The following is a 13,139-nucleotide window of genomic DNA, read 5'->3' as shown; positions in this document are numbered from 1 at the left end:
CATCTGTTGTTGTGGAAGTGGATGTTTTGAATAAATTAGGGTTAACATCTTCTGCTCTCATAAAAAGAGGACATTTACATGTTTTGGGGAAAATAAAAGAGGACAAAAAGTTCATCTGGGATTAAAAAAAGAGGACAGAAAAGCGGACAAATATATTATGCAAATAATAAAATAAAGACAATGTAAACCACATTTACCGATGTTTAGGATTAGTACATTCATATTTGTCTTGAGAAATTATTTCTTTCAATAGCTCTGGATTGCCTCTCAAATATGTGTAAAAATCAACGCATGTCATATGTTTGAAATTGTACTGCAAAAACAAAATACCTTTTACAGAATTGACATTTAACCTATTCCTTTCTTTCGTCCACTGACTTCACATTAGAGAGAATACTCTCTCTACATTTGCATTGTGAGGGAGGTATTACAAAGAAAAACTGGGCAATTTTCAACAATTCTGAATGGAATTCAATATTTTTTGAATTACTAAAATATTTGGCCCACTTTTCATGTATAAGCATGTTTTTAAAGTCTTTATTATTCATTTGACCCTCAAAAAATTTTTTCAAATTGTTAAATTGGTCAAAACACTTAACATCATCAATTGTTACCCCTTTGTCAATCAAGTACGAAATAGAACATTCTACATCATTCCAGCTTGGTACTGCATCCATTTTCATCCACATAAAACAGGAAATGGATTCCATAAGGATAAGCCACTTATCTAAATATTCCATGCAATTTCTATACAGATTTTTTGTATCACTAGAAAATTTTTCACATTCAAGTACAAGTCCTTCATCATGTTTTTTGTATAGCATTTCCTTTACTCTTAATGGCATGAAGTTGTGATCCATCCGTTTCAAGATAATTTCTTTCACTGAGACTAAGACATCTAGCACTTCTGCAGTTGAGTTACTTTGACTTTCAATTTGTTGTATGTGTGTATGGAATACACTCATAAGTGATTGCATGAACCAAAGATGAATCTCACTAAATCCATTTTCAAAGAACCTTTTAATCACAATGGGAGGTTTTTCTTGGGACAGAAAATAAGCCTGTAAAGCTGGAAACATATCTATGAGCCTTGTGATGCTTGGAAATAATGAAAGCCATCTCGTCTTGCTGTGAGAAAGGAGCTGTCTATATTCAATTTCAACAAACTCACAGTATTCCTTAAGCTCTTCAGTCCGGACTGTATAATTATGAAAATACTGGTAAATTTTAAAAACAATGTTCTCTACATCAACTTCTCAAAGTTCTGCGGCATTCTGAAGACAATTGTTCAAAATAGGTGCAGGGCAGCCCACTCCAATCAAAGTCTTGTTATGCAACAATTTCTTTAATTTTGCAAAGACATTATTCCCTTCTTCATTTGGTCTAATTTTTCCAAACATTGTATTGCAATTGTCCCCAGTGAATGCAATACATTTTTCACACAAACCATTTTTTTCAAGAGTTTCTTTAACATACATAGAAATGGTATCTGCAGTCTCATTAGGCATCTTCTGTAATTCAATTAATTTTGTTTATAACCCTCCTTCATTTACATCAAAATACTGAATAATTAATGGGAAGATTTTTTTCAGAACCATGATTACTTCCATCAGTTGAGACCCCACAGTATGCAATTTTATTTTCTTTTAAAGTTTTTACAGTAACATTAAGAGAATGATTTGCAAGTACAAAGTTTACAATGGCTTCTGTCTTGGTTCTAGCGCAGGAAAATCTTTTTGCTATCTCAGAATCAAAAAATACATTTTTTAACATGACAGTTGTGCAATCCATTGATTTGTAACTACTACGATGTTTAACAGTGTGAAAAGCAAAGGTACCCTCTGCAGCAGCCAGATCATATTCTATTTTACTGATAGCTTTGACATAAAAATCTGTAACCTTTCCCGAAGAAGCCTCACCTTGAACTGCTTTCTTGTGCTTCTCAGTTTCAATGTGATGCTTCAAATCACCAACCCCTTTATTGTCTACTGAAACATATGTCCCCATTCTGCAAACTTTACATTCAGCTTCCCATTGCTCTCGGCCAGATAAAAAACATGGAAATTTGTTTTTCATCTCTTCTGTAAACATGCACTTCCTTTTAGCCATTTTAAGGGAAGTATAGTCTTTATAATATTAATTTTTATAATTGAAATAATAATAAATATTTTTTATTGTAAGTAGTGAAGCATAAATTTTATTACGGTTAGGTTATGTTTTACATTCACAACTAAACTAACCTAATTGCAGAAAAGTACCTACAGGTATAAAGATGGATAATAAATATTTTTGTACAAAATTTATAATTAAAGTGAAAAACAGTATTTTAAAAAAAAGGTAAACTTTGGTATTAAATAAACTAGTGTCTGCCTCTTGATAAGTATATCTTGATATACTTATCAAGTATATCAAGAGATCTTGATATAAGGATCATTGATAAGTATACCAAATTTAGTCGACAGTATGCAACTTTCGATCAATTTGGTGGGCACACAGCTCAAATCCAGGTTTTCATATGCTGCAATCAATTTCTAGAGAAAACAGTCCCTCTAACCGTCAATATTTATTTGACGTGCTGGAATTCCTGTAATTTATATATCTTTTTCTAGCACACCATCTGATCTTCACGCATTATCTACTCTCTAAACCAAAATATTGTATTGCTAGGACTATATAAAATTTTATATGTGCGTAAATTCTGAAGCAGGCATGGGTTGGTAAACAATCTCAATGCACTAAGCTGAGCATTGTCAGGGTCTTCCGCCTAATTGTCAACACGGAAATTCGAATTGAAGAATCATCTCCTATTCCGAAAAAAGATTCTGTATAACGTAACTCAGTAGTTTTCGTCGAGCTTGCATAAAAAAATGGTGTATAATATAAAAAATCCGGACATTTAGACAAATTTATAAAAATCCACACCGGACAAAAATTTTTAGACAAAAAATCTGGACAAATCTGGTTAAAAGAGGACGGATGGTAACCCTAGCATAAATCCAAGGGAGAACTAGACAAATTTTTTGGAGTATATGGATGGGTGAACTGTGTGTGTGGTTTTTTGTTTTTTTTATTGCTGATACTGTATAATCTTGCTTTCTTGCATCATTTGCCATTACAAACTGCTACTGATGTAGTAATGGGGATATATTTTTGATTAATGTTTTAAAAAGTTATTTGTAGTTTTAATTTTGTAACCCATGAATAATAATTTTTATAGTTATAACCTACATGGTCCTTCATATAGTATCCTTTTTTATTTCAGCTAGAAAGGCTGTAATTTCTGGACTTAAGCCATATAAGGAATATGCCTTTTTAGTAAGAGCACATACTAAAATTGGACCAGGACCTTTCTCACAACCTGTTTTTCAAAGAACTGTTGAAGAAGGTAAAAACGTAAATTACTTTAGAAATTTAAGGAATTTAATGCTAAAAGAAAATAATATGTAGTCTCTGTAATTAAAAATGCTATAATGCTCTATATTTTTTGCAGTCACTGTAATTAAATATGCTGTGATGCCATGTATTTTTAACTAGAAGCAATGGGATATATTTGGGTAGGAAAAATCAAACAATTCTGTAATGCCGTGTTAGTAAAATATAATTATTATTCAAGCACATGTATATGCAACATGTATAAGCAAATGAAATTTTTTTTCTTATCTAAATGTGTGAAAGCAACTACTTTTAAAAATGGTGTTTAGAGAAGTAGTTGGTGTGGTTCTCTTACTTTAGCTATTTGTAAAGTATTTTATGTATATCTTGTGTTTTTGAAAGCCACAAGTTTCAGCTAAAAAAACTGACTGAATGCAAAGGAGTCTGCTTAGTTTGTGACAATACAACAAACATAGAGTCACATTAAACAGTTTTAGTTATCCCATCACTTATTTTGGTGTAGAAATAGCTATGCTATGCCACAGGCTTTTCTACTAGATTGTGGTGCTTGGACAATAACAAATGAGAAGGAACTGCCACCATGTATTCCATCCAAAGCAGACATTATCTGGTGGAACAGCCAGTCCAAAGCTGTTTTGTTTTGATCCAAAAACACATGAAGCATTGTTCCAAATTTTTTCCCCTTTTTTATTGAGGGACAAAGTGACAAGCTCAGTTGCAATTATTTGAATTTGTTGAAGATCTGTCTGAGAACTTCAGAAATGAAAGCACACAAATATATTGAGGAATTTTTTCAATTTAGGGAAAGTTAGGCTTACACATCAATAGATGTAAGCGTAAAAAAATTGTGATTTTGTCTACTGTGCAGAATAACTCTATATGAGTGTGGCAAGAGTGGCAGCAAGTGTGGCAGGGTAAAAGTTCAGACAACACCACTGCTGACTCTTTACCCAGCAAGTGTGAGATGTAAAATCTGCATTTTTTCCATGGAGTTTGTATTTGAAAACATTTCATTATTTGAAGGTGTTACACGCAGGAAAACCCGAGTTTTAGTGCTGATTGTGACTCCTTCAGGAATTCCTCTCTTCACATCCCATAAAATTTTAGAATGCCAAAAACATTAAACAACTTAAAGATTAAAATTAATAACAAAATTATGTTCTTATAATTATTTCCTGTGTTTTATATCAATATAAAACAATACATTTATTGGGAAACACCTCAAGACACTCATGATATGATAATTTAAAGGCCTTGTTTCAAGATAATACTGTGTCTCATCAGGCCAGCAATAACCAAGAAAGAAATTATTAATTAAACCATAGAAAACTAAAGATAAATTAATAGAGTGCAATGTTAAAGAAACTATATATTGCATACCAAATGGAAAATCTTAAGCTACATAGACTGACTTATACAGATAAGATTATAAAAGACTATTTTTTTCTCTTAATTATATTTTAATTTTTAATTTTATTATTAAAGGAATTAATAAAATTTAGATTATATGAAAAACTATAGTGGATTCATATGTGTCAGTAATCTAGATATTATTATTTAGTATTATTATTGGTAAAATGATGTAAGCAAGGAAAACTCATAGATTGGCAAAAAAAAAAAAAAAAAAAAAATCCACAACACCAAGTAGAATCCAATTTCATTTTGCATGGTTTATATATGCACATACATTCTTAAGTTCAGCAGAGACATTATTTTTTATCATTGGTAACTAACACTTCATTTTCTTTGGTGGTCAGGAGTAGTTGTTTTTGTTGGCATTGCTGTAGTAGCAACATCATAATCTAGATAGGCACCTCTATCCAGTTATATTAAAGGAGGCAGCAAAGGAAGTAAGCAAACCCTTAGCCATAATTATGAGAGCTTCCTTGGACTCAGGTGAGGTGCCTATAGACTGAAGATGTGCAAATTTGACACCAATTCACAAAAGAGGATCAAATCAGCAGCCTGGAAAACAAGATGCAGGGTATTTCAGAGACTGATGGGAGTCATTGTGATACAAGTAAACACATGGGTTGTGTTAAGGGTAGCTAAGAATAGGAACAGGTGCATGTATACTTGTGTGTACACCAATGCTAGGAGTTTGGTAAATAAATTTGAAGAATTTGAGGTTTTAAGCATTTGCTATTTATTTTTAGGCTGACACAAGTAATTATAGACCTGTGAGTTTAACTTCTGTTCCAGGAAAATTAATGCAGGCACTAGTTAAAGAAGCACTGCAGGATCATCTAGACAAGACTTCAGTTATGGCTCGGACACAGCATGGTTTTGTTAAGGGAAAGTCTTGCCTGACCAATTTGATTGGATACTATGATGCAGTCACAAAAGAACTGGATGCAGGGGATAACTTTGATATTATATACTTGGATCTTAGAAAGGCTTTTGATACTGTTGCACATGGAAGACTGCTGCACAAATTGGAGCAGTGTGGCATTGGAGGCAAATTGCTGCTATGGATAAAGGGGTGGTTAAGGGGGAAAAGACAGAGAGTGGTAATCAATGGACACTGCTCATCGTGGACTAATGTTATTAATGGAGTCCCTCAGGGTTCAGTGTTGGGTCCATTATTGTTTTCTGTATTTATAAATAATATTGATGATGGTATATCAAGCTTAATGTCCACGTTTGCAGACGATACAAAGGTTGTCAGGGTTGTTGAGGACACTACTGACGCTATATGACGCTATGCTGCTGCTGCAACAGGATCTGGAAAGGTTGAGCAGATGCACTGAGAGGTGGAAAATGTAGGTTAACATTGACAAATGTAAAGTAGTGCATATGGGAAACAGCAACCCCAGGGAAACGTGTCAACTCTGTGGTACTACACTGACAGTGGTAGAGAATGAAAAGGACCTGGGAGTAATTGTGCAGGCAGATATGAAGTTCTCTGACGACAGACAGTGCAGACGAGCTGCAAGATTAGCTCATGGTGTCTTTTTAATGATATACAGGAATTTTTCTAGCAGGGATAAGGAGGTGATTATTCCCTTGTATAAGGCAATGGTCAGGCCGCACTTGAGTACTGTGTACAGGTCTGGAGGCCTCATTTCAAGAAGGATGTAGAGCTGCTGGAACGAGTACAGAGAAGGGCAACAAGATTAGTGAATGGAACAAAGGGTTGCTCTTACGAAGAAAGGCTTAAGTTCTGCAAATTACAGTGTCTGGAAACTAGGCACCTACATCCTTCTTAAAATAAAGCATCCAGACCTATATACAGTAGTCAAGGTGTGGCCTGACCATCACCTTATACAAGGGGATAATCACCTCCTTATCCCTGCTAGAAAAATTCCTGTATATCATTGACAAGACACCATGAGCTACTCTTGCAGACCATCTGCACTGCTCATAAAACTTCATATCTGCCTGCACAATTACCCCCAGGTCCTTTTCATTCTCTACTACTGTCAGTGTAGTACCACATAGTTGATACGTTACTCTGGGGTTACTGCTTCCCATATATAGTACTTTACATCTGTCAATATTAAACTTCATTTGCCACCTCTCAGCCCATCTGCTCAACTCTTCTAGATCCTGTTGCAGCAGCACACTGTCATTAGTGTCATAAATAATCCGGGCAACCTTCGTATTGTTTGCAAACATTAAGCCTGATATACCATCATTAATATCATTTATAAATACAGGGAACAACAATGGACCCAACACTGAACCCTGACAGACTCCACTAATACCATTAATCCATGAAGAGCAGTGTCGATTGATTACCACTCTCTATCTTCTCCCACTCAACCATCCCTTTATCCATAGCAGCAATTTGCCTCCAATTTGTGCAGCAGTCTTCCATGTGAAATAGTATCAAAAGCCTTTCTAAGATCCAAATATATGATATCAAAGTGATTCCCTGCATCTAGTTGCTTTGTGACCACACCATAGTATCGAATCAAATTGGTCAGACAAGAATTTGCAGATAAAGGAATCACTAGGTGGTAGTGATCACAGTGTACTGATGTGGGATTTACTTAAAGATATTATTACCTTCAGGTGCAAAGGAAAGGGTTTTTGCTTCCGTAAAGATGACTACAGTGTTTTCAGACAGTTTTTAAATTCTGTTTTGTGGGATCAACTAATGATGTTACCAACAGGAAATTCTAAGTGCGAAGCACTGAAGGAATTAACCGTGGAAGCTACTAAACGTTTAATACCTATTAAGAAATATTGTTCAAGGTTTAGGCCTAAGTGGTTGTCAAATGAACAGATTAGACTCCTAGCAGAGAAGAAAAATGCATGGGATGCATATAAATTATCAGGCAACACGGAAGCCTTTGGTCCACTTGATATCAATGGTTCGATTGTTGATGATCCTGCTCAGATAGCGAACAAACTGAATGAGTATTTTCCATTTACATTCACACATGAGGAGTTATTAAGGATTGAAAATGCCATAAGGTTATTAAATTGTAGCAGGGTGCTTAATGAGTTTGTAATAACTGAGAGCAAAGTGGAGGATAAATTGTTGAAGTTAAACATAAGCAAGGCACCTTCAGTGGATGGGATCTATCCAGTTATATTAAAGGAGGTGGCAAAGGAAGTAAGCAAACCATTAGCCATAATTATGAGAGCATCCCTGGACTTAGGGGAGGTCTCCCTGGACTGGAGATGTGCAAATGTATCCCCATTTCACAAAGGAGGATCGAAGGGTGACATGAGGAGTTATAGACCAGTTAGATTGACTTCTGTGCCGGGTAAAATAATGGAGTCACTGGTTAAAGATGCATTTCAGGATCATCTAGACAAGACTGCAGCAATAATTCAGACACAGCATGGGTTTGTTAAGGGAAAGTCCTGTCTGACAAATTTGATTGGATATGATGTGGTTTCAAAGGAACTGGATGCAAAAAATAATTTTGATATCATATACTGGGATTTCTGGAAATCTTTTGACACTGTGGCACATGGAAGACTACTGTACAAATTTGTGCAGAATGGTATTAAGGGATTAGTTGTTACAATGGATAAAAGAATGGTTGAGTGGGAGAAGACAGAGGGTGGTAATCAATGGGCGCTGCTCTTCGTGGACTAATATTACTAGTGGAGTCCCACAGGTTTCTGTGTTGGGTCCATATTTGTTTTGTATATTTATCAATGATATTGATGAAGGTATATCAGGCTTAGTGTTGAAGTTTGCAGATGATACAAAGGTTGTCAGGGTTGTTAATGACAGTAATGGCAGTGTATTACTGCAACAGGATCAAGAAAATTTGGGCAGATGGACTGAGAAGTGGCAACTGAAGTTTAACATTGACAAATGCAAAGTACTGCATATAGGTAGAAGTAACTGCTGAGGAATGTACCAACTGTGGTACTACACTTAGGGTTTTGTAGAAAATGAAAAAGACCTGTTAGTAATTGTGCAGTGAGATATGAAGTTTTCCGAGTAATGGAGACAGGCTGCCAGAGCAGGTAACGGGGTTTTGTTGATGATATACAGGAAATTTGCTAGCAGGGAAAAGGAAGTGGTTGTTGTCCCTAGGTAATGGTTAGGCCACACCTTGAGTACTGCGTGCAGGTCTGGTGGCATCATTTTAGAAAAAATGTTGATTTGCTTGAGTGTATACAGAGAAGGGCAACAAGATTGGTGAGGGAATGAAGGGATCCTCTTACCAAGAGAGGCTTAAGTTCTGCAAATTGCAGTGGCTGTAGACTAGGCACCTGTGAGTTGATCTGATTGAGGTGTATAAGGCCTTGAATGGGTTGAGCACATTGAATTCTGATTTGATTATTCCACTTGTTCAGATTACGAACCTAAGGGGACATAAATTAAAGAAAGACGGCTGTAGAATAGATGTGCGGAAATTTACCTTTAGCCAGCGGGTGGTTAATTACTGGAACAAACTTCCATCTGTCATTGTGGAATTTGTTAGGGTAAATAAATTTAAAGAGAAACTAGCCAAACATTTAGAGATACTGGGCAAAAAATTTTTGTGGGGTCCATTCCCTAGAATTCTTTTAGGGCCTTCTTCCACTCATTACTCGTTCTTCCACTTACTATTATTATTTAATTCTGTTCCTGGAAATACAGAATGGCATATCTTTATTTTTGAAATTCTTTATGTTGGAGCAGTTTGTCCACAGATCTGAAACAGAAAAAATAGTATCCTTACAATGTTAGCATTCAAACTTGGTTGAATGGTGACTAATGTGGCAAATCTAAATAAACAGCCAAAGAATGCGTGGAATAAAATGTTGAATTAAAAAGGAAAGTTATATTTGTATTTAACTCCTAATACAGGGTTGCTCCACAGCAAAATAGAATGATGAATTGTATTTCTTTGCTGGTATTGAAATAATTTCATAACAGTTTGCATCACTGCATTATGTTTACTGTCTTTGGAATGCTCTGTTTCTTCCAGAGACATCTAGGATGCTTAGGCTTATGCTCACTTTACAGATGGCAGCACTATTATCTATGAAGCAATCTAAAATTATTTATATAATTTTAAATTGAATATCATCACAAAAATATACAAATTTGCTATGTATTTTATAATTAAAGATACTGCCATGACAGATATTTTGAGATTACTGGTCTCTGATCAGATGGCAAGTGGCCTCCACTAGCAACTTCGTATGAAACAGTAAATTATATATTGAGTTTAAATGATTCAATAAATGAACAGCCATGCAAGTGGCAAATGCACATAATTAAAGGTATGTATGTATTTAGCACTTAATACAAGGCTGTGTTGGTCTTTCAGAACAAAGTAAAACCTTAACTAATTTGATGGTTGTAAATATACACAAAACTTTTGTTATTTGTTTAATTGGAAATTTTTTCTCTACACTCTCCTGTGCGTTTAGATTTAGTACATTATTTAGCTTTCAAACTAAGGTTGCTAATAGAAGTTACCTACCTTCTAATGAGAGAGATCTCTCAAAACAGCTGTCATGGAGGTACATGTATAGTGGATTTGTCTCTTATGGTCCAGTGATACTGTTTGATTTAAATTAAGATTAGTAATTTTAGGTTGACTTGTGGATAACAGTGTCAGTCAACTTAAAATTACTAATCCCAAACCTCATTCCATAATCTCAAACTCATTCCATAATCTCAAACTCTTTAGCATTAGCATTAGCATTAGTAGAGGCATTTGATGCAAGAAAGCAAGCTTATGCAGCATCAGCCAAAAAATAATAAAAAAAAAAAATAATAATAAAAAAAATAATAATAATAAATGAATAAATAAAAAATAACCACTTCCACTTCACACCTCAGTTCGTTCGAAATACCTGCCCAGTTGAGCCTTATACTTATTTAGGCTATCAACTTCCACGACAAGGGATGGAAGTCTATTCCACCAACCAACCAACCACCCACCCGCTGGCTAAAGGCAAATTTCCTCACATCTATCCTACATCTGTCTTTTCTCAATTTGAATTTATGCCCTCTCAGGTGATTATTCTGAGCAAGAGGAAGGATCCCATCAGCATTGAGCATGCTCAAACCATTCAAGGCTTTATACACCTCTGTCAGATCACCTCGCTGGTGCCTAGTCCCCAGACGCTGTAATTTGCAAAACTTAAGCCTTTATTCGTACCCCTTTGTTCCATTCACTAATCTTGTTACCCTTCTCTGTACTCATTCCAGCATCTCTACATCCTTCTTGAAATGAGGCCTCCAGACCTGTATACAGTACTCTAGGTGTGGCCTGACCATTGCCTTATACAAGGGAATAATCACCTCCTTATCCCTGCTAGAAAAATTCCTATATATCATTGACAATATACCATGAGCTACTGTTGCAGCCCATCTGCACTGCTCAGAAAACTTCATATCTGCCTGCACAACCACCCCCAGGTCCCTTTCATTCTCTACCACTGTCAGTGTAGTACCACAGAGTTGATACGTTGCTCTGGGGTTGCTGTTTCCCATATGTAGTACTTTACATTTGTCAATGTTAAACTTCATTTGCCACCTCTCAGCCCATCTGCTCAATCTTTCCAGATCCTGTTGCAGTAGCATAGTGTCAGTAGTGTCCTTGACAACCCTGCCAACCTTCGTATTGTCTGCAAACTTGGACCTTAAGCTTGATATACCATCATCAATATCATTTATAAATATAGAAAACAATAATGGACCCAATACTGAACCCTTTAGTCCACGATGAGCATTGATTACCACTCTCTGTCTTCTCCCCCTCAACCACCCCTTTATCCATAGCAGCAATTTGCCTCCAATGCCACACTGCTCCAATTTGTGCAGCAGTCTTCCATGTGCAACAGTATCAAAAGCCTTTCTAAGATCCAAGTATATAATATCAAAGTTATTCCCTGCATCCAGTTCTTTTGTGACTACATCATAGTATCCAATCAAATTGGTCAGGCAAGACTTCCCCTTAACAAAACCATGCTGTGTCTGAGCTATAACTGAAGTCTTGTCTAGATGATCCTGCAGTGCTTCTTTAACCAGTGCCTCCATTAATTTTCTGGGAACAGAAGTTAAACTAACAGGTATATAATTACTTGTGTCGCCCTTTGATCCTCCTTTGTGAATTGTTGTCACATTTGCACATCTCCAGTCCATGGGTACTTCCCCTGAGTCCAAGGAAGCTCTCATAATTATGGCTAAGGGTTTTCTTACTTCCTTTGCTGCCTCCTTTAATATAACTGGATAGATCCCATCCACCCCAGGTGCCTTTCTTGTATTTATCTTCAACAATTTCTTCTCCTCTTTACTCTCAGTTATTACAAGATTCTCTAGCTTACTGCCAGAGTTGAATGCACCTCTGGCATTCCCCTCGCTGAACTCATTCCATAATCCGAAGCCTCATAGCTGTCACTGGAAGGATTAGAATATTCCCATAACAGAAAATAGAATCTAGTGATGTGTGTTGTGGTGGTAGTGATGGAATGGTTGTTTAGTTGTTTAATGGCACAAGGGCTACCATGGCCAAATTGTGCTTCTTATATATTGATATCTGATGGTTTCAATGCCTGCATTGAAAAATATAACCTTATCAGCTGTCTACTTTAAAGGAGAAAAAATGATCATATTTATCTTCTGATTAGCCCTATCGACTGCTTAGTTCCCGAATTTCTTTACATTATCCTGATGTAATACTTGATGTAATACTTGAAGTACACTTTATTTTAATTTTTAAAATCTATTCTTACAGGATTTTGAGACTATTTCAGGAGATTTAAATATGCAAATTATTATTATTATTATTTTTTTTTTTTGTGTATATATGTATGCAATGTTTAAATAGTGATGAATTTAAGTTTATTACTATATAGAAGAGCAAATGTTTAAAACTTAATTATGTTAAAATTGTTATTAAAAAATAACTACTAAAATGCTGTTTAATAGTCTTATTAAGATTACCTATAAAAATTTTAATTGATTGATTTATCAGATAAATATTTGAAGATAACTATATTAGTGATGACATGCTGAAAAGTAAATGCTTATCTTATTGATGCAGGAGTTTTAAATCATTATTTATTTAGTTCCAGAAGCACCAAGTATTAGAATAGAGTCCATATCTTCAAGTTATGCAATAATTACATGGCATCAGCCAACTCCTTGCCATGGAGTTATTCATCAGTATTACCTTCACGTGTATGAAAGAACTTCATTATCCAATATAATTTTGGATTTGATTAATAATAGTTCTCCATGCTTCTCTGATGATGCAATAACATATAATATAACAAATCTTCAACCATTCAAAACATATATTGTCAAGGTAAGTTTTGTGAGTGTAGTATTT

General features: G+C 35.3%; 1 protein-coding gene across 4 annotated transcripts in view; it reads left to right on the top strand.

Annotated features, from left to right (window-relative positions):
• Nucleotides 1-13,139, top strand: part of LOC150086925 (receptor-type tyrosine-protein phosphatase S-like) — a 1,004,071-nt gene that overhangs the window by 421,893 nt on the left and 569,039 nt on the right. For all 4 annotated transcript variants that reach the window (XM_090372826.1, XM_090372825.1, XM_090372828.1 and 1 more), the window contains 2 exons: nt 3,263-3,385; nt 12,877-13,115. In XM_090372826.1, coding sequence (XP_090228952.1) covers nt 3,263-3,385; nt 12,877-13,115 — 362 coding nt within the window. The remainder of the gene's footprint in view (nt 1-3,262; nt 3,386-12,876; nt 13,116-13,139) is intronic.

The sequence above is a fragment of the Mastigoproctus giganteus genome, chromosome 4, assembly GCF_048544385.1.
Source record: "Mastigoproctus giganteus isolate SK-2022 chromosome 4, ASM4854438v1, whole genome shotgun sequence".
Lineage (NCBI taxonomy): Eukaryota > Metazoa > Arthropoda > Arachnida > Uropygi > Thelyphonidae > Mastigoproctus > Mastigoproctus giganteus.
Note: the sequence above shows the minus strand (reverse complement) of the source record. Positions and strands in the feature narration are given on the sequence as shown.